This window comes from Drosophila suzukii (genome assembly GCF_043229965.1).
Source record: "Drosophila suzukii chromosome Y unlocalized genomic scaffold, CBGP_Dsuzu_IsoJpt1.0 scf_Y1, whole genome shotgun sequence".
NCBI lineage: Eukaryota > Metazoa > Arthropoda > Insecta > Diptera > Drosophilidae > Drosophila > Drosophila suzukii.
Window position 1 is genome coordinate 194,568 of NW_027255895.1, and position 22,409 is coordinate 216,976.

General features: G+C 41.9%; 2 protein-coding genes and 2 long non-coding RNA genes across 5 annotated transcripts; all 4 read left to right on the top strand.

Moving 5' to 3' along the window:
* The first annotated feature begins 1,244 nt into the window (after positions 1-1,244).
* Positions 1,245-3,055, top strand: LOC139353886 (glycerol-3-phosphate dehydrogenase [NAD(+)], cytoplasmic-like). Of its 2 annotated transcripts, XM_070998107.1 has the most exons (6): positions 1,245-1,739; positions 1,804-2,010; positions 2,237-2,425; positions 2,481-2,664; positions 2,730-2,883; positions 2,944-3,055. In XM_070998107.1, exons 1-6 carry the CDS (start codon positions 1,542-1,544, stop codon positions 3,038-3,040), a joined length of 1,029 nt encoding a protein of 342 aa, XP_070854208.1. In that variant the 5' UTR covers positions 1,245-1,541; the 3' UTR covers positions 3,041-3,055. The 2 variants fall into 2 exon arrangements, with proteins under 2 accessions (XP_070854208.1, XP_070854209.1); XM_070998108.1 differs by lacking the exon at positions 1,804-2,010 and having other exon boundaries at positions 1,247-1,739.
* A 660-nt stretch (positions 3,056-3,715) lies between these two features.
* LOC139353889 (uncharacterized) lies at positions 3,716-4,599 on the top strand. Its single transcript, XR_011604999.1, has 2 exons — positions 3,716-4,075; positions 4,118-4,599. It is a non-coding gene; the product is annotated as an uncharacterized lncRNA (long non-coding RNA).
* Positions 4,600-6,269: 1,670 nt separating this feature from the next.
* Positions 6,270-7,817, top strand: LOC139353887 (glycerol-3-phosphate dehydrogenase [NAD(+)], cytoplasmic-like). The gene is made up of 5 exons (XM_070998109.1): positions 6,270-6,777; positions 6,999-7,187; positions 7,243-7,426; positions 7,492-7,645; positions 7,706-7,817. The coding sequence occupies exons 1-5, from the start codon at positions 6,580-6,582 to the stop codon at positions 7,800-7,802; spliced, it is 822 nt and encodes a 273-aa protein (XP_070854210.1). The 5' UTR covers positions 6,270-6,579; the 3' UTR covers positions 7,803-7,817.
* A 639-nt stretch (positions 7,818-8,456) lies between these two features.
* LOC139353890 (uncharacterized) lies at positions 8,457-9,378 on the top strand. Its single transcript, XR_011605000.1, has 2 exons — positions 8,457-8,837; positions 8,891-9,378. It is a non-coding gene; the product is annotated as an uncharacterized lncRNA (long non-coding RNA).
* The last annotated feature ends 13,031 nt before the right edge of the window (positions 9,379-22,409 follow it).

Sequence of the window (22,409 nt, forward strand, 5' to 3'; positions counted from 1 at the left end):
CAGGGCAAATGTTTTCCATTTCAATTGGTTTATTAGTTCATTTCAGATGTGCAGTTTAGGAAAGCATATAGCAAATATTCAGCTTACGTGTTGGGCGCGTGCAGGTGCAAAATAGTTGGCCAGGTGGGTAAAAATGAAATGGAAATCCCCGGAACGAAATCAAACTGTCCGGTTCGCTCTGACTATGGTTAAACAAATATATGCCTGGGGTCCCGGGCAAACAGAAAAAGCTATGGAAATTTGCATATCAGGTGGGTTGGACCAGGACCGGGAAAACTCCACTTATTTGCTCATTTCTTGTGGCATTTTTCAGTGGGTGGTGGGCTGCGTTTCCTGGTTTTTCCGATGCTTCCCTTCGCCTTTGACGATAATTACACGGTAAATTTGGCAAAATGTGACGTCAAACAGCAAACAAGACGCCAGTGAAGACCCAAAACAAGTTGCACGTATCTATAAGCAATGTGTCTGTGCATCCCCACACCCATACATTTGCCGGCAGGAACACAGATACCATGTTCAGCTACAAATTCCACAGATACACCTTTATTTATTTTCAAAAAATAAATAACAATTTGGTACGTTACACACGTCTCGGCTTATGCAAACGTATCTGCAACTTGTTCCCTCTCTATCTATCTCTCTCTACCCCCATATGGCCGTCTCTCTCTGGCAAAAGAATGCTTCATTTCATGACCACCCACTTGGCAAACAGAAAACACATAGGACATACACACAGGACGACTGACGAGAGGCCCTCGGAATGGTGTTGTTTGTTGATTCGGTTGTTCTTGCTGCCTCTTGTTTGCCCCCAAATTGAACAAATACCTAAAACAATCCTCGCTAGAACAGATATCACTAGGATGGTACGGGAAAGCCCAAAATAAGGTATCTGAAACTGTAAGATATTGCTTTTTTAATTTAATAATGAAGGAAAAACCATTCTTAAACGAAACTTAACCAAGGACCGAATAAAAAAGGTATTTTAGCAAAATGATCTATTTTGAAAAGTCTACTGAGATTTGTATTTTTAAAAGTCAAATAAAACTTTTTACAATTTCAGTATGGAAATAAGCAATACGTAATTGCAAATAAGTGTTATTTTGAGACCCTCCTTTTTAGTTTGACCAGTCCTAATAAAAAATTCATAAATATGGCTTTTAATTTCAACAAATTTAAAATGAAAACTATTAGTTTATAATAATAAAACATATTTCTTTTCTACACCTTGACTTGCTTGTCACTTTTGTTTTTTAGACTTTGTCAGCTAAAACAAAACATAAAATCGGCAATCTCTGGATTATTATGCACGCGTATTTGGTGAAAATTTTCAGTTATAAGAAATAAATTTGTTGCAGAAATCGGAAGAAAGTGAGCGTCGGAAGACCGGGGTTGCGGGATCTCGGATTTGTTTTTGGCCATGGATCAGCTGTCGATCAACCAGGTGTTTATCCGCCGTTCGGACGGCCGAGTCCACTTGGCGGGGATTATCAAACTGGAGGGCGGTGCCAGTAATCTGGTGACGGTGGAGTGGTCCGAAGGACATGCTGTGCGGGGCAAGGAGCTGCCCTTGGAATGCTAGGAATGTGGGCCGGAATGTGATGAATTCGCAGACACTTGACGAAAAGGTGCCCATGTACGTCTACGAGGAAATTGTCGACGGTCGCAAGCTCACCGAAATCATCAACACCACCCACATGAATGCCAAGTACATGCCGAACTTTGAACTGCCGCCAAATATTGTGGGTATATTATGATTGACTGACAATATGTTGACATGCTTAATGTTTCTTTTTTTATTCAAAGGTGGCCGTGGATGATATAGTGGCCACGGCCCGGGATGCGGGTATTATAATATTTGCCATCCCGCCCACTTTCGTCAGTAGCTGCTGCAAAACACTGCTGGGGAAAGTAAAGCCCACTGCCCACGCAGTCTCCCTGGTTAAAGGATTCGAGCGCGGCGATGATGGGCAATTCGTCCTGATATCCCAGATCATAATGCGGCAGCTGAAGGTGAGTATGGTTTAGTTTTGAAAATTAAAAACAAGATAGTCATTCAACAATCATAGCGCTTTCCTATAAATTGTATATTTTAACTTGGATTTTTAAAGACTTTTTTGTATATTCATACAGTTTTCCTTTGGCTATTTTAAATAGTTTAAGAGCCATTATTTAAAGCTTTCAATATTTTCTTACGTTGACCTCTAATCTTTTTCCTTTTATCATATTAATTATATAGATTCCATGTTCCGTCCTGGTGGGCTGTAATTTGCCCTACGAGCTGGCGCATGATCACTTTGCCGAGGGCACAGTGGGCTGTCGAGATCAGAAGTATTATCGAGTGCTGCACGACATATTTAAGTCACCCACTTTCCGTGTGGTGGTTACCGAGGATGCCGATTGTGTGGAGATCTGTTCCACTTTGAGAGTGAGTTTCTGCATTAATAATTATAATTTCAACAATACCCTCTTCCTTTTTTCAGAACATAATAGCCTTTGCGGCTGGTTGTTCAGATGGCATGGAGTTGAATGAAAACACAAAGGGTGGAATCATTCGGAGGGGATTTTTGGAGATGCTTCAGTTTGTGGATGTTTTTTACCCAGGCTGCCGCATGGGAACCTTTTTTGAGTCCTGTGGAATATCCGATTTGGTCACTAGTTGTTATGGTAACTAATTGCTATAAACTATTAATATAAATACTTATATTTTAATAAATATATTTGTCTTATAGCTAATCGCAACCGCAAGTTGGCCGAGGCCTTTGTAAGGACAGGAAAACCTCTCAGTGAGCTGGAGCACATCCTTATACCAGGACATGAACCATTGGGTCCAGTGACAGCTGAACTTGTTCACCATATGCTTAAAAAGAAGGGCTTGGAGGATAAGTTAGTGTGATATAAAGATGAGCACCACCAAAGGCTATAATAAACTTGATTTCCCCGCAGATTTCCTCTCTTCACATGTGTTTACAGGATCTGCACTGGGGATTATCCCCTGCACCGCCTGGTGGAAACTCTGATTAAGGCACGCGAGGATATGTAAGATGGAACTTCCTGGAACCCCTTGCTGATCTAGTACTAATAATTAATCTCCCTGCAGCTTTCACCCGCTCCATACGTTCCAGCTTTGAGGGTCTTCGTTTAATGTGTAATATTATTTAAATAAAACCAGAACAACTGCAACCAAACAACACAGAAATTTGCGTTCTTTCTTTAACCGTTTAGCCGACAAAATGGAGCACACGAGTTGGGGCTTTGTCTGGGGATATACACGAGTATATGGGTGTATATATGGTATTTGCCAGGACGCTCAGCTCGATGTTCAAACAAAGCCCCTCCACATTTGTATTGTGCGTCTTTTCTTGCTGCAGTTCAAGTATTCCTTTGCGGAGAGAGTGCACTCCATTGAATGCACCAACGCTCCCAGCACATCGAAAAACAACGAAAATCACTTCAGTCGGGGATCCGGATCCGGATGAATGGAAAAGAAAGCCGCCCCGCTTTCCATCTCATTGTTTTCCATGGCCCAACTATAAATTTATGTGTGTTTCTCGGTGTCCGGTAGTTGTTTTTCTTTTATTTTTTAGCATTGTATTGCGGCTGAAGTGCTTTCCAATCGGAATTGAGGAAATGGGAGCAACCACTGGAGGACTCATCGAGATCAGGGGTTCACTGAACTATACGTCAAACAGCTCTATATGTCAACACGACTTTGTAAGGCAGTAGTCAGTCAGTCAACGAAAGATCTCATAGCAGAAACATCTAAAATATATCTAAAAAATTTCTCCTGAAAAAAAATATATTTTCAAAATGCCAAATGTCATCAATACAATGGATCCACTTTCAGGAAAACCAGCCAGGAATTACGTGATCTTAACTGTGGCGCTGCTATCACTTGTGTTTATGACGATTTATTTCCAAAATGCTGTATTCATCGCACATCGTGAGACATCAGGATTCTGGAAATTGGTAAAGAAGATTACTGACTATTTAGGGGAGCCTGAAAAGCCCAAAGTGGTGCCCAACTATTATCAAAGAATGTTGAACTATGTGATGCGCTAATTATCTATTGAAATCAGTAGGGATCCTTACTTTCATTCCTAAATTTGACAATTTCAAGATTCAGATTCCGGGATCCGAAAGCTTAAATTTTTACTTTAATACAATGTGATACTATCTGAAGACCTGAGAAGTCAGATAGATCCTCCTGTGGATACACAGTACACCTCAACACCAAGACGAAGATACCCAAACAAGATGTTTTACCACTTCTGGAAGTCAAGAACCCCCATCTGTATTTTAATATAATCTCAAACAATCTGAAGTCCTAAGAAATCATTTGGGTCTTCACAAACATTACATGCAAACATCAGTTCACTGGAAACCAAGGAAAGGAACTAACCTTCATTTTCTTACTACCAAGAAACATGGATAATAACTAATACACAAGGTGGAGCGGATAATCTTTGTCTATATGTTGAAAGAATCTGGAACCCTAATCATCCCAAGAAACAATTGCAACTCTACCACTATCACGTGCAAATGTTATCGTCGCCTGGCAACCTTTTAATCTTTTAATAAATGATTTATGCAATTCATTTAGTTTTCGGCTTTGCGATTTCGTGAGAATTTTTTCAAGCATAATTAAATCAAAGCAACAAAGGCGGTAATCAGCGGGCGGGGGTATGATTGCATCCGGATTATGTAAACGGATTAGTTCAAATGTCGAAATTGTCCAATTTGATTACATTAGCAAACAGCGTTTAATCCATGCCGAATGACAATTATTGTGTATGATTGCACTCTGTGATAGGCTGTTTTTTTAATGCATCGCTGTGTGTAACAATATGTATGTAAATTATTTATTAATAAATTTAAAAATGATTGAAACAGGTCGAGGAAAACAGATTACTAGGAAAAGATACAATGCAATATATCAAAAGATTATATCCATGAAATCATTTTCATTCATGCATACATTATTTTTCGGAGAGCAGCAAAATTAATGCACGTTCAGTCCAAAGGCATTTCAATTTATTTGGAATTCATTTTTTGTGCATGTGTAAAACAGGGTAAATTTTTTCCATTTCAATTGGTTTATTAGTTCATTTCAGATGTGCAGTTTAGGCAAGCTTATAGCAAATATTCAGCTTACGTGTTGGGCGCGTGCAGGTGCAAAATAGTTGGCCAGGTGGGTAAAAATGAAATGGAAATCCCCGGATCGAAATCAAACTGTCCGGTTCGCTCTGACTACGGTTAAACAGAAAAAGCTATGGAAATTTGCATATCAGGTGGGTTGGACCAGGACCGGGAAAACTCCACTTATTTGGGTGGTGGGCTGCGTTTCCTGGTTTTTCCGATGCTTCCCTTCGCCTTTGACAATAATTACACGGTAAATTTGGCAAAATGTGACGTCAAACAGCAAACAAGACGCCAGTGAAGACCCAAAACAAGTTGCACGTATCTATAAGCAATGTATCTGTGCATCCCCACACCCATACATTTGCCGGCAGGAACACAGATACCATGTTCAGCTACAAATTCCACAGATACACCTTTATACAGAGGCAGTGGCGCAGGCACTTCAAAAAATAAATAACAATTTGGTACGTTACACACGTCTCGGCTTATGCAAAAGTATCTGCAACTTGTTCCCTCTCTATCTATCTCTCTCTACCCCCATATGGCCGTCTCTCTCTGGCAAAAGAATGCTTCATTTCATGACCACCCACTTGGCAAACAGAAAACGCACAGGACATACACACAGGACGACTGACGAGAGGCCCTCGGAATGGTGTTGTTTGTTGATTCGGTTGTTCTTGCTGCCTCTTGTTTGCCCCCAAATTGAACAAATACCTAAAACAATCCTCGCTAGAACAGATATCACTGGGATGGTACGGGAAAGCCCAAAATAAGGTATCTGAAACTGTAAGATATTGCTTTTTTAATTTAATAATGAAGGAAAAACCATTCTTAAACGAAACTTAACCAAGGACCGAATAAAAAAGGTATTTTAGCAAAATGATCTATTTTGAAAAGTCTACTGAGATTTGTATTTTTAAAAGTCAAATAAAACTTTTTACAATTTCAGTATGGAAATAAGCAATACGTAATTGCAAATAAGTGTTATTTTGAGACCCTCCTTTTTAGTTTGACCAGTCCTAATAAAGAATTCATAAATATGGCTTTTAATTTCAACAAATTTAAAATGAAAACTATTAGTTTATAATAATAAAACATATTTCTTTTCTACACCTTGACTTGCTTGTCACTTTTGTTTTTTAGACTTTGTCAGCTAAAACAAAACATAAAATCGGCAATCTCTGGATTCGGCCCAAATATTATGCACGCGTATTTGGTGAAAATTTTCAGTTATAAGAAATAAATTTGTTGCAGAAATCGGAAGAAAGTGAGCGTCGGAAGACAGGGGTTGCGGGATCTCGGATTTGTTTTTGACCATGGATCAGCTGTCGATCAACCAGGTGTTTATCCGACGTTCGGACGGCCGAGTCCATTTGGCGGGGATTATCAAACTGGAGGGCGGTGCCAGTAATCTGGTGACGGTGGAGTGGTCCGAAGGACATGCTGTGCGGGGCAAGGAGCTGCCCTTGGAATGCTAGGAATGTGGGCCGGAATGTGATGAATTCGCAGACACTTGACGAAAAGGTGCCCATGTACGTCTACGAGGAAATTGTCGACGGTCGCAAGCTCACCGAAATCATCAACACCACCCACATGAATGCCAAGTACATGCCGAACTTTGAACTGCCGCCAAATATTGTGGGTGTATTATGATTGATTGACAATATGTTCAGTCATTCAACAATCATAGCGCTTTCCATAAATTGTATATTTTAACTTGGATTTTTAAAGACTTTTTTGTATATTTATACAGTTTTCCTTTGGCTATTTTAGATAGTTTAAGAGCCATTATTTAAAGCTTTCAATATTTTCTTACGTTGACCTCTAATCTTTTTCCTTTTATCATATTAATTATATAGATTCCATGTTCCGTCCTGGTGGGCTGTAATTTGCCCTACGAGCTGGCGCATGATCACTTTGCCGAGGGCACAGTGGGCTGTCGAGATCAGAAGTATTATCGAGTGCTGCACGACATATTTAAGTCACCCACTTTCCGTGTGGTGGTTACCGAGGATGCCGATTGTGTGGAGATCTGTTCCACTTTGAGAGTGAGTTTCTGCATTAATAATTATAATTTCAACAATACCCTCTTCCTTTTTTCAGAACATAATAGCCTTTGCGGCTGGTTGTTCAGATGGCATGGAGTTGAATGAAAACACAAAGGGTGGAATCATTCGGAGGGGATTTTTGGAGATGCTTCAGTTTGTGGATGTTTTTTACCCAGGCTGCCGCATGGGAACCTTTTTTGAGTCCTGTGGAATATCCGATTTGGTCACTAGTTGTTATGGTAACTAATTGCTATTAACTATTAATATAAATACTTATATTTTAATAAATATATTTGTCTTATAGCTAATCGCAACCGCAAGTTGGCCGAGGCCTTTGTAAAGACAGGAAAACCTCTCAGTGAGCTGGAGCACATCCTTATACCAGGACATGAACCATTGGGTCCAGTGACAGCTGAACTTGTTCACCATATGCTTAAAAAGAAGGGCTTGGAGGATAAGTTAGTGTGATATAAAGATGAGCACCACCAAAGGCTATAATAAACTTGATTTCCCCGCAGATTTCCTCTCTTCACATGTGTTTACAGGATCTGCACTGGGGATTATCCCCTGCACCGCCTGGTGGAAACTCTGATTAAGGCACGCGAGGATATGTAAGATGGAACTTCCTGGAACCCCTTGCTGATCTAGTACTAATAATTAATCTCCCTGCAGCTTTCACCCGCTCCATACGTTCCAGCTTTGAGGGTCTTCGTTTAATGTGTAATATTATTTAAATAAAACCAGAACAACTGCAACCAAACAACACAGAAATTTGCGTTCTTTCTTTAACCGTTTAGCCGACAAAATGGAGCACACGAGTTGGGGCTTTGTCTGGGGATATACACGAGTATATGGGTGTATATATGGTATTTGCCAGGACGCTCAGCTCGGTGTTCAAACAAAGCCCCTCCACATTTGTATTGTGCGTCTTTTCTTGCTGCAGTTCAAGTATTCCTTTGCGGAGAGAGTGCACTCCATTGAATGCACCAACGCTCCCAGCACATCGAAAAACAAAGAAAATCACTTCAGTCGGGGATCCGGATCCGGATGAATGGAAAAGAAAGCCGCCCCGCTTTCCATCTCATTGTTTTCCATGGCCCAACTATAAATTTATGTGTGTTTCTCGGTGTCCGGTAGTTGATTTTCTTTTATTTTTTAGCATTGTATTGCGGCTGAAGTGCTTTCCAATCGGAATTGAGGAAATGGGAGCAACCACTGGAGGACTCATCGAGATCAGGGGTTCACTGAACTATACGTCAAACAGCTCTATATGTCAACACGACTTTGTAAGGCAGTAGTCAGTCAGTCAACGAAAGATCTCATAGCAGAAACATCTAAAATATATCTAAAAAATTTCTCCTGAAAAAAAATATATTTTCAAAATGCCAAATGTCATCAATACAATGGATCCACTTTCAGGAAAACCAGCCAGGAATTACGTGATCTTAACTGTGGCGCTGCTATCACCTGTGTTTATGACGATTTATTTCCAAAATGCTGTATTCATCGCACATCGTGAGACATCAGGATTCTGGAAATTGGTAAAGAAGATTACTGACTATTTAGGGGAGCCTGAAAAGCCCAAAGTGGTGCCCAACTATTATCAAAGAATGTTGAACTATGTGATGCGCTAATTATCTATTGAAATCAGTCGGGATCCTTACTTTCATTGCAAACAAGTTCCTAAATTTGACAATTTCAAGATTCAGATTCCGGGATCCGAAAGCTTAAATTTTTACTTTAATACAATGTGATACTATCTGAATACCTGAGAAGTCAGGTAGATCCTCCTACGGATACACAGTACACCTCAACACCAAGACGAAGACACCCAAACAAGATGTTTTACCACTTCTGGAAGTCAAGAACCCCCATCTGTATTTTAATATAATCTCAAACCATCTGAAGTCCTAAGAAATCATTTTGGTCTTCACAAACATTACATGCAAACATCAGTTCACTGGAAACCAAGGAAAGGAACTAACCTTCATTTTCTTACTACAAAGAAACATGGATAATAACTTCGTCTATATGTTGAAAGAATCTGGAACCCTAATCATCCCAAGAAACAATTGCAACTCTACCACTATCACGTGCAAATGTTATCGTCGCCTGGCATCCTTTTAATCTGTTCACCGCCCATAAAAGTCAATTTTGAAATTGTTATTTAATAAATGATTTATGCAATTCATTTAGTTTTCGGCTTTGCGATTTCGTGTGAATTTTTTCAAGCATAATTAAATCAAAGCAACAAAGGCGGTAATCAGCGGGCGGGGGTATGATTGCATCCGGATTATGTATGCAGGGTCCTCTTTTAGAAAAGATGACGCTGACTTAAATAGTATAATGATATGCTTTATTCACATTCGACTTGTTAACTTAGGTTTTACAAAATATACGTGTGCTATTAAACTGTACTCTTCGAGATTCTGGCAGCGAGTGAGTATGGCGGTGCGTTGCCACTTTTCACTCACGTTGCTACTGGGTATCGAATATAACTTAGGAATATCGAGTAACTTAGGAATATCGAGTACAGAAAGGGAAAGATAATAGATCAGTAGGTGAGACCGCTTCTAGTGGTCCTTGTCTCTCCAGTACCGCATCCCACAATCGGCCCTCCTGACGCAGGATTCGTCCCGAATGCCTTCATGTACTCTGCGACGGTTGATGTCTTATAAGGCCCATCACCTTCGCCTACCCTTTCAACTTCGTATCTTCCATGGTTTCCTACTCTGACTACTTTATACGGCCCTAGGTACTTTCCTTTCAATTTCAAACCAGTACCATACTGGGTGCGTTTGATGGCTACTAAATCGTTTAGCTGGAACTTCTTTTCGACCTTTCTTTTTGAATCAAAAGCTTTCTTGTTTTCCGCTTGGATACTCTGAATGTTCTCCCTTGCTTCCTTCCTTAGTTTGTCGCGTTCATCATCTAACTCTGCAATCAAACAATCTTGTATCAATGACTTGAGCTGGACATCTCCTGAGATACGCATATCTAATCCTGTTAGCAGTTTGAACGGTGAAACTTTGGTACTCCTTGGCTCAGTGTTGTTTATGATCTGCTGTACCTTACCTACATGCTTATACCAGCACCCTGGGCTTTCAAGGCTTAGTTTGGAGAGCATCGGAACAACTATTTTATGCATGCGTTCTACTTGTCCGTTTCCCCTTGGTACGCCTGTTGCTATCAGCAAATGTTGGATCTTCTCCCTATCGCAGTACTCTTTGAACAGGTGGGATGTGAATGCAGCTCCACGATCTGACACTATCCTATACGGATTTCCGAAACAAACAGCCTGGCGCTCCAAACAAATCACTACTTCTTCAACCCCTGTGCTTCGTGTAGGATACAACCATACGTACTTGGAAAAGGCATCTACAATCACGAAGATGTGATTATATCGTTTTTTGGTTAACTCCATCGGACCAACATGATCGACATGGTATGTGACGAGCGGCTTGTCTCCCTTGTCTATTGGTGTAAGGAACCCTTCTTGCCTACCAGCCTTCGCATTCACAAGGATGCACTCTACGCAGCTATCGACCACTCGCGCTACTTTCTCTTTTAGCTTCGGAATGTAGTACGACTTCTCAATCAAATCCTGAGTTTTCTTGGATGAGAAGTGTCCTTGCTTGTGACTGTTCTGGATGATTTCGGTTTCCATGAGTGAAGGAACTACGAGCAACTCTTTGTTAGGATCCTTGAACAGAACTTCGTTCACGATGTAGAAGTCTTTGTCTCAACGACACTTTTGAGCACCTTCGTCCACTCATCTAACAGCTGTGCTTCCCGCAAACGATGAAACAAACTGTCAGTCAACGTATAACATGACACCCTACTCAACGCATCGACATGTCTCATCTTCGAACCTGACCTGTGTTCTATTTCGTAGTCGAAATCTTGTAGATACATCGCCCATCTAGACACTCTGAGCGGAATCTCTTTCTTCTTCATGGTCATGGTAAAGGCGTTACAGTCCGTAATAATTTTAAACTTCTTCCCTAGAACGTACACCCGCCACTTTACCAAGGCTCCGATAACTGCAAGTACTTCCAGTTCATAGGAATGATACTTTTCCTCACATGGCTTGGTTTTACGGCTCATGTAGAAAACTGGATGCCACAAGTTATCACAGGGATCTCGTTGAAGCAAAACGGCTCCAAATCCGAACTTGGATGCATCGGTATGAATTTCTGTGTCAAGCGAATGATTATAGAGCTTCAGAACTGGACCATTGATCAACGCTTCTTTGAGGTTTTTGAATGCTGCTAATTGCTGGTCTTGAAACTCGAACCTCACCTCCTTGCCCAACATATCGGACAACGGCTTGGCAATTACGGCGTATCCTTCCACAAACCTACGGAAGTATGACGTCAATCCTAAGAATCTTTGGACTCCTTTCTTGTCGCGCGGAATCGGAAAATCAGCAACTGCTTGAGTTTTCTCATTACCTGGCTTGATGGTACCGTTTTCAACGACGTAGCCTAAGAAATTAACTTTGCGCTTCAACACTTGGCATTTACTCCAATTTATGCGCAAACCATTTCCTTGTGCCACTTCCAAAACTCGCTTCAACTTCTGCACGCCCTCATCGATACTCTTGCTCGAAATGATCACATCGTCCATGTATACAACCGCATCCTCGTTCTTAATCGAATCACGCATAACTGCCATGATAAACCTGGTAAACACTGCTGGAGAGTTTGTTATACCGAAGGGTACAAACAGGAACTCATACTGACCACTCTGAGTTACGAACGATGTATACTTTTGGGATTCTGGCGAAACAGGAACGTGAAAGAAACCATTAGTCAAATCTAGAGTTGTAAAAACTTGTCCACCTTGTAGCTTTTCGATCACACAGTCCATTTGAGCTGTTGGGAAGTTATCTCGAACAATCTTTTCATTTAACTTTCTATAATCGCAACACAAGCGCTTCTTCCCGTTCTTCTTATCTACAAGCACCACTGGCGAAGCAAACTCGGATGTACTAGGCTTGATTATCCCTTCCTCTAGCCATTCTTGAACCTGGTCATCGACAATTTTCTGATCGCAATAAGCTAATCGTCTCGGATGTTGGAAAACAGGCAACTCGTCTGTCAATAAGATCTTCATCTCGACTGGTGAAGTGAGATTTCTTTTTGGCTTGTAACTTTCGATCAATGACTCCACTTCAGAAGCTACTTCCTGACTCAAGTGCTCTAAATCTACTGCTGAGACTGTCTTAGAGTCTTTCGTGCTGATCATGCACAGACTTTCGAATTCACTAATTAGCTGCATACAAGTACTCTGCCCTGCCTGGTTATCGTCTGATCCTGTCGTTGGTTTTTGCTGAACACTTTGAACTCTTGGCGAAAATATAGTGCCAGACTTGGTTACCATCATGTCAACGCTGTTTAAGATTGTTGTGCCTAAGATTGCGTCAAACTTCATATCGTCATCTGGTATGACATGAAACTCGACCGACATGTCGATTCCATCGATAACGACCTTTGTAACGAAGCTTCCGAATGTTAGCACCTGACTTTCTCCGATACCTGTCAAAACTCTCTGACGACCCATCAGACTGCCTACTCCAACGCCAAGCTTCAAGAACACACGCCTACGCATCAAACACAATTCAGCACCAGTGTCCACAAGTCCTTTGAATTCTGAATTCCTACACATCACAGATTTCAATTCCAAGCTTGAAGAAAAGGACTCACGCGATGGTTGTGAAACGACTTTATCGTCCTGGACGACATTGGTTGCTCTCTCTGTTTTGACCTGTACATCTGCTTTGCATTGCGCTGCTCGGTGTCCTGGTTGATCGCATTTAAAACATTTCTCCTTCACGGGACAGTCTTTCTTCATGTGCGACGAATCTCCGCACCGAAAACATTTCCTAACTGATCCACCTACCGCATCTTGTTTTGTGTCGTGCACAGCCTTGCTAACCTGTAAACCATACTTGCTAACTGGTTTGGATGATCCGCGTGATTTTTGATACGCGTCGATTTGTAACTTAAGATCCTTAAGGTTTCTGGCCTGGTATAGCATTGCCTTATTTGATCTAGCATCTGGGATACCCTCAACGAAATACTCGATCAAACTTTCCTCCTCCAAACAAATGGGCTTTGCAATTTCCATAAGTGCATAAAGGAACTCGTGCAAGGATTCACCCTTATGCTGCTGTCGTTTTCCCAACCTGCGATGAACTTCTGCTGAGGATAACTTGATTCCAAACTCCTCCAACAAAGCCGATTTCAAGCTTGCCCAGTCTTTGATATTCCTCTGGCTACGGACAAACATCTTTGCTGCTCCACTAAGCAACTGTTTTGCATACACAAACAACTGTAAAGGGTTCCACTCAACTGTAGCTGCACAATCCTCCAACTCTCCTATCCATTGGTTTATATCTGGGGAATTCGACCCAGAAAACTGCGAAACACTGCCCTCTACATCTTTCAACGTGAACCATGATCTACCCTGCCTTTCGTTTCCTAGTCCTTGATGCCAACCTGCTGCGTTTGGCCGATTTATAGTGGTTTCTGCGGACGTTACTGATAGACCATCTTCACCATTATCCTCCGTTTCCGACTCACCATCGTTGTTTAGACCGTAGTAGGTCAACAACCTCTCTTGCAATTCCGCTTTCAATCCAGTCGTACCCAATTGCAACTCCGACAACTTCCGACGCAACTCTTCAACTCGCAGTGCCAAGATCTCGATTTTCTCCATTTTACAACTTTGTCCTGTAGATTATTAAGATTAAACAATGATTTCTTAAATTTAGTATCAAAAGCAAATTGTAAGTAGATTAACCACCCTGTCTCTGGAACTGCTTGATTTCAATGTTACCCCACTACTTTACAAACGACTTGAAATAAACTTTCCGGCAACACTCCTCCAAAAGTTCAGCCACTCGCTCAATGATGTCGCTTTTGGTCGTCGTCGTATTTCTTTGCCACGCTTCCCGCTTTTGTAGCGTCACACTTACAATGAAGACTTCCAAACTCAACTGGAACTTTCTGGATGTTTTCGTCTGCTGCCAAGATCTGTGCCCCAGCCTTCCGCTTGCACAATCCTGCACGCACGCTCCGATGACCACACCAGATCCAATGTCTTGCTCGTTGTATCTCCACTGCTTCCAGCCCGTGTCTGCTGCTTCTCCTATGTCTCCAGCCACGATCCGCTGCCTCCTAATCCTTCCAGCACTTCGTCCGCTAGTTCTCCAAGTTCTTGCCTTTGCAAAAGCCACCAACTGTGTCTGCTTTCTGCGCCAGCCTTCTTTGTCACACTCCAGCCAAATTGCTTATGACGATTTGAAGATATCTAGCCGATTTGCTCAATTTCACCAGCTCTCCGCTTACGCACTCCACGTGTTTTTTGCCAAGGTGAAAGTTCTGTCGAATGGTAGGCTATATCTCGGTTGAGCCCCCAAAAATTGCAGGGTCCTCTTTTAGAAAAGATGACGCTGACTTAAATAGTATAATGATATGCTTTATTCACATTCGACTTGTTAACTTAGGTTTTACAAAATATACGTGTGCTATTAAACTGTACTCTTCGAGATTCTGGCAGCGAGTGAGTATGGCGGTGCGTTGCCACTTTTCACTCACGTTGCTACTGGGTATCGAATATAACTTAGGAATATCGAGTAACTTAGGAATATCGAGTACAGAAAGGGAAAGATAATAGATCAGTAGGTGAGACCGCTTCTAGTGGTCCTTGTCTCTCCAGTACCGCATCCCACATGTAAACGGATTAGTTTAAATGTCGAAATTGTCCAATTTGATTACATTAGCAAACAGCGTTTAATCCATGCCGAATGACAATTATTGTGAATGATTGCACTCTGTGATAGGCTGTTTTTTTAATGCATCGCTGTGTGTAACAATATGTATGTAAATTATTTATTAATAAATTTAAAAATGATTGAAACAGGTCGAGGAAAACAGATTACTAGGAAAAGATACAATGCAATATATCAAAAGATTATATTCATGAAATCATTTTCATTCATGCATACATTATTTTTCGGAGAGCAGCAAAATTAATGCACGTTAATTTTTTGTGCGTGTGTAAAACAGGGCAAATGTTTTCCATTTCAATTGGTTTATTAGTTCATTTCAGATGTGCAGTTTAGGCAAGCTTATAGCAAATATTCAGCTTACGTGTTGGGCGCGTGCAGGTGCAAAATAGTTGGCCAGGTGGGTAAAAATGAAATGGAAATCCCCGGAACGAAATCAAACTGTCCGGTTCGCTCTGACTACGGTTAAACAAATATATGCCTGGGGTCCCGGGCAAACAGAAAAAGCTATGGAATGGAAAAAGCTATGCCCATTTCTTGTGGCATTTTTCAGTGGGTGGTGGGCTGCGTTTCCTGGTTTTTCCGATGCTTCCCTTCGCCTTTGACGATAATTACACGGTAAATTTGCAAAATGTGACGTCAAACAGCAAACAAGACGCCAGTGAAGACCCAAAACAAGTTGCACGTATCTATAAGCAATGTATCTGTGCATCCCCACACCCATACATTTGCCGGCAGGAACACAGATACCATGTTCAGCTACAAATTCCACAGATACACCTTTATACAGAGGCAGTGGCGCAGGCACTTCAAAAAATAAATAACAATTTGGTACGTTACACACGTCTCGGCTTATGCAAACGTATCTGCAACTTGTTCCCTTTCTATCTATCTCTCTCTACCCCCATATGGCCGTCTCTCTCTGGCAAAAGAATGCTTTATTTCATAACCACCCACTTGGCAAACAGAAAACACACAGGACATACACACAGGACGACTGACGAGAGGCCCTCGGAATGGTGTTGTTTGTTGATTCGGTTGTTCTTGCTGCCTCTTGTTTGCCCCCAAATTGAACAAATACCTAAAACAATCCTCGCTAGAACAGATATCACTGCAATGGTACGGGAAAGCCCAAAATAAGGTATCTGAAACTGTAAGATATTGCTTTTTTAATTTAATAATGAAGGAAAAACCATTCTTAAACGAAACTTAACCAAGGACCGAATAAAAAAGATATTTTAGCAAAATGATCTATTTTGAAAAGTCTACTGAGATTTGTATTTTTAAAAGTCAAATAAAACTTTTTACAATTTCAGTATGGAAATAAGCAATACGTAATTGCAAATAAGTGTTATTTTGAGACCCTCCTTTTTAGTTTGACCAGTCCTAATAAAAAATTCATAAATATGGCTTTTAATTTTAACAAATTTAAAATGAAAACTATTAGTTTATAATAATAAAACATATTTCTTTTCTACACCTTGACTTGCTTGTCACTTTTGTTTTTTAGACTTTGTCAGCTAAAACAAAACATAAAGTCGGCAATCTCTGGATTCGGCCCAAATATTATGCACGCGTATTTGGTGAAAATTTTCAGTTATAAGAAATAAATTTGTTGCAGAAATCGGAAGAAAGTGAGCATCGGAAGACAGGGGTTGCGGGATCTCGGATTTGTTTTTGGCCATGGATCAGCTGTCGATCAACCAGGTGTTTATCCGCCGTTCGGACGGCCGAGTCCACTTGGCGGGGATTATCAAACTGGAGGGCGGTGCCAGTAATCTGGTGACGGTGGAGTGGTCCTAATTATCTATTGAAATCAGTCGGGATCCTTACTTTCATTGCAAACAAGTTCCTAATTTTGACAATTTCAAGATTCAGATTCCGGAATCCGAAAGCTTAAATTTTTACTTTAATACAATGTGATACTATCTGAATACCTGAGAAGTCAGGTAGATCCTCCTACGGATACACAGTACACCTCAACACCAAGACGAAGACACCCAAACAAGATGTTTTACCACTTCTGGAAGTCAAGAACCCCCATCTGTATTTTAATATAATCTCAAACCATCTGAAGTCCTAAGAAATCATTTGGGTCTTCACAAACATTACATGCAAACATCAGTTCACTGAAAACCAAGGAAAGGAACTAACCTTCATTTTCTTACTACCAAGAAACATGGATAATAATTAATACACAAGGTGGAGCGGATAAACTTCGTCTATATGTTGAAAGAATCTGGAACCCTTATCATCCCAAGAAACAATTGCAACTCTACCACTATCACGTGCAAATGTTATCGTCGCCTGGCATCCTTTTAATCTGTTCACCGCCCATAAAAGTCAATTTTGAAATTGTTATTTAATAAATGATTTATGCAATTCATTTAGTTTTCGGCTTTGCGATTTCGTGTGAATTTTTTCAAGCATAATTAAATCAAAGCAACAAAGGCGGTAATCGGATTATGTAAACGGATTAGTTCAAATGTCGAAATTGTCCAATTTGATTACATTAGCAAACAGCGTTTAATCCATGCCGAATGACAATTATTGTGTATGATTGCACTCTGTGATAGGCTGTTTTTTTAATGCATCGCTGTGTGTAACAATATGTATGTAAATTATTTATTAATAAATTTAAAAATGATTGAAACAGGTCGAGGAAAACAGATTACTAGGAAAAGATACAATGCAATATATCTGTTTGTGCCTAACCGAAGTAGACACTTCCGGGTCACACCGCGGGACAAGGGGGTAATGAGCACTTGTCGCTGGCACGGGGACGCTTTGATGGCAGGACGATCGCGTCGCGGCAATGGTAACGATGGTTACTGTGATGCCGGACCACAGGCGATGCTGGAGCTGCGCTGAGGGTGAGCTAACGTGGTTAGCTACTAGTTGAGATAGTGTATTACGAGCCCTATTCCCAGATGTAGGAAGTAGAACCGCGGAGTTAAGAGGTGTGTTGATAACTGTTTTATTCTTCATTTGGAACATGTTTATATACTACTTGGAACACGGAAGTTTAGTGTAATGATTAGTGAAGTAAGCTATATTCTAAAGTAGATCAGGGAATTATGATTATGGTAGCAGTTTGCGTAGTTGGCTTTGCGTAGTTGGCTGACACTGCAAAATGTGCTGACTGCATTGGCCGGTCAGTGTGCCGTTGAGTCGGTGAGACGGTGAGTTAGTGAGACATATAATATGCTGATCAGCAATTCTCATATGCAGTGGGTGCTACTGAGCGCCTGGTACTGTTCCCAACTTGGCTACTGCTTGATTTGTTGGGTGTGGTCATGTTGAGTACCTTTGGGTACGAACATTCTCCCCCCCATGGAGGGGTACCCTCAATTAGGTCGTGATGTCGGTCAGCCCTTGACCGAATTGTATCGGAAGCACCTAACAAATCATTGACCAAGGTGGATCGTTCTTTCAACTGAGGTTCATGTTTGTGATTCAGGTCCTTCACATCTTCTTGATGCTGCTTAACACTCCCCTTTGCGATAAAATTAACATTACCGTGGGGACTGAAATTGTGCCCTCGTAGAACTCGATCATTTGGCACGTCTATGGTATGTGGACGTTCTGCAACAAAACTAAGATCTTTCTTGGTTAAGTTTAGAAATGGTGAACCAAAGTCAGCCTTCTTGTAGGTTTCAAATTGATGAGAAGTCGGTTCTATATTCATCGGATTTTTATCTTTTGTTGGCTCATAAGCAGCGTTCGGTACTGCAAAATCACCTCTGCCTTCTACCAGAATAGGGTTGATTTCCGTATCAGATGAGGTTTCTTTATTGAGATAACCTGTGATTACATAACCAAGCCTAGTGCCTTGTGCCAAGGGTTTATTAGGTCCTAGTTTAAGAAGTTCACCGGTTATTACACGAGAATACACCTCAGACCCTAAGGTTAGGTCAATGGGTCCAGGTTGCCGAAAGTCAGGATCTGCTAATGCCAGTCCCTCGGGAATATTAAGATCGGTTGTAATCGGTACTGACGGTTGGTCTGTAATGACTGTGGGCATAATAAATACCTCTAATAGTTTTTCAAACCCTGATGTACAGGATGAGAGCTTTAGTGTTGATCTAATTGCTGTTGATATCTTTCCTCCGATTCCAGATATTTCAATCGGTGAACCTTCCTTAAGAGATAGCAGATCTGCCATTCTCCTTGAGATAAGATTCACCTGTGATCCACCATCTATTACAGCGCGACATGTTTGTAATTGACCGTTTGGCCCTTGTAATGAGACCTTCGCGGTCGCGAGCAGAGTATATCCTCCTACGTTGTCGTAGCCTGCAATGGTTACTGCGCCGGCCACTGGATTGCTAGTTGGTCCTTTGTGTAACAGTGAATGGTGCCGTTGCTGGCAGACTCGACAGTTTGTCGGTGATCCACAGTTTTCAACCATATGAGCTGTAGACAAACAATTTTGTGCATGCTCCTATTTGAATAATGGCTTGGCGCCGTGTTTTGGGGTCCATTTCCTGGAACCGGCTACATGCTCTAAGATTATGTGGTCCTAGGTGACAAATCTTACAACTCTCTTCGTTGTGAACTGACTGATGGCGTAGTGTTGCTGTAGGTTGAGCGCTTATCGTCTCCAGCATGCAAGCGCGCCGTTCAATAAACGTTAGTACACTCCTTAACGTTGGAATTTCCGTTGGTGCATCCGCTGAATTTTCTAGAGCAGCTAGAGATTGCTGGTCTAGTTTTCTTCTGATAAGAAAACACAGGATTGGATCCCAGGATTTTGTGCTGATATCGAGGTTTTTAAGAGTACTCATTGAGTTTTTTATAGTGTGATGTAAGGCCCTTAGTTGGCGCGAGGAGCCGTCTATAGGCCTATGGTCAATAATTTTTGCTATGGCGGCGAATACTAATATTTTGCCGTTCTGGTACCTGGCCTTCAACCGCAACCAGGTGTCGTCATAGCCACCCTGTGAGAAGGCTGTGTCTGTCAAGACGTTCCTCGCTTCACCACGAAGCGAACTCTGTAGAATATGTAGTTTTTGACTGGCCGAATATGGTTTGTTATGTACCAATTCCACAAAGAGATCATGGAACCGTGGCCAGTCTAGATACTCGCCGTTGAACTCCGGAATGCTAATTGGCGGAAGTGCCAAGTTTAGGCTCATTGGCGCGTCGTTTTCTCGAAGCAGGTTCATTTCGTATTCCTCGTATAATGTGTGGAATTGAGCTAGCTCTGCTTCTGCCAGGGCTGCGGCCCCAGGTGTGCTGTCCAATTCGTCGTGGGCTTGCCTCAGTAACGCCCAATGGAGATCCAGGTGCCTTTGTAAGGCTGGGGTGACGGTTGGGGCGTTCGAGGCTAATGTTAATGATGACTCCAATTCGTTGCATCTTCTCTGCAACTGTCGGATCACCGTGTCAATTGCGGAATCTCCTTTGACTTGATCTCTTGTTGTGATCTTGATGTTGGCCGACGTTCGTCTCGGGGCCTTCGGAAGCCCGCTTCCATTCGGCATGTTGTCCAGAAAGATATTCTGATATTTTTCGACCAGCTCCTTAAGTGCTACTAATCGTGAAGAGTACTCACTTCCAGTGGGTAATGCCGCCTGCTGGACTTCTTCATCTAGGTCGCAAAACTGCTGTCAGAGATCGTTTAACTGATTTAGCTTACCGGAATAGTAGCCGTCTCGGTGGCGTCGGTCGGCAGAATCCTTGCCATAGTTCTTAATGAGCTGTTGGATTTTCCCTTGCAGCTCGTTTTGGGTGTCTAGTAATCGATTGTGTAGATCGATTCTTGTGTGACTTGTTTCCTCTATGAATGAAGTAGACATTTTGTGTGTCTTGGAAGCAAAGAATCCTGTGAAGCTGGATTAAGCTGAAGTTCCTGTGACGCTGGAAGAAGAAGCGAATCCTGTGAAGCTGGATTAAGCTGAAGTTCCTGTGACGCTGGAAGAAGAAGCGTATCCTGTGGAGCTGGATAAAGTTGTGAGTCCTTCAGTGGGAAGGGGGTTGCTTGAGTGTGATCCTTTGTTGTTAAAGGATCACGTCGGGGTCACCAATGTTTGTGCCTAACCGAAGTAGACACTTCCGGGTCACACCGCGGGACAAGGGGGTAATGAGCACTTGTCGCTGGCACGGGGACGCTTTGATGGCAGGACGATCGCGTCGCGGCAATGGTAACGATGGTTTTTGTGATGCCGGACCACAGGCGATGCTGGAGCTGCGCTGAGGGTGAGCTAACGTGGTTAGCTACTAGTTGAGATAGTGTATTACGAGCCCTATTCCCAGATGTAGGAAGTAGAACCGCGGAGTTAAGAGGTGTGTTGATAACTGTTTTATTCTTCATTTGGAACATGTTTATATACTACTTGGAACACGGAAGTTTAGTGTAATGATTAGTGAAGTAAGCTATATTCTAAAGTAGATCAGGGAATTATGATTATGGTAGCAGTTTGCGTAGTTGGCTTTGCGTAGTTGGCTGACACTGCAAAATGTGCTGACTGCATTGGCCGGTCAGTGTGCCGTTGAGTCGGTGAGACGGTGAGTTTGTGCCTAACCGAAGTAGACACTTCCGGGTCACACCGCGGGACAAGGGGGTAATGAGCACTTGTCGCTGGCACGGGGACGCTTTGATGGCAGGACGATCGCGTCGCGGCAATGGTAACGATGGTTACTGTGATGCCGGACCACAGGCGACGCTGGAGCTGCGCTGAGGGTGAGCTAACGTGGTTAGCTACTAGTTGAGATAGTGTATTACGAGCCCTATTCCCAGATGTAGGAAGTAGAACCGCGGAGTTAAGAGGTGTGTTGATAACTGTTTTATTCTTCATTTGGAACTTGTTTATATACTACTTGGAACACGGAAGTTTAGTGTAATGATTAGTGAAGTAAGCTATATTCTAAAATAGATCAGGGAACTATGATTATGGTAGCAGTTTGCGTAGTTGGCTTTGCGTAGTTGGCTGACACTGCAAAATGTGCTGACTGCATTGGCCGGTCAGTGTGCCGTTGAGTCGGTGAGACGGTGAGTTAGTGAGACATATAATATGCTGATCAGCAATTCTCATATGCAGTGGGTGCTACTGAGCGCCTGGTACTGTTCCCAACTTGGCTATTGCTTGATTTGTTGGGTGTGGTCATGTTGAGTACCTTTGGGTACGAACAATATCAAAAGAGTATATCCATGAAATCATTTTCATTCATGCATACATTATTTTTCGGAGAGCAGCAAAATTAATGCACGTTCAGTCCAATGGCATTTCCATTTATTTGGAATTAATTTTTTGTGCGTGTGTAAAACAGGGCAAATGTTTTCCATTTCAATTGGTTTATTAGTTCATTTCAGATGTGCAATTTAGGCAAGCATATAGCAAATATTCAGCTTACGTGTTGGGCGCGTGCAGGTGCAAAATAGTTGGCCAGGTGGGTAAAAATGAAATGGAAATCCCCGGAACGAA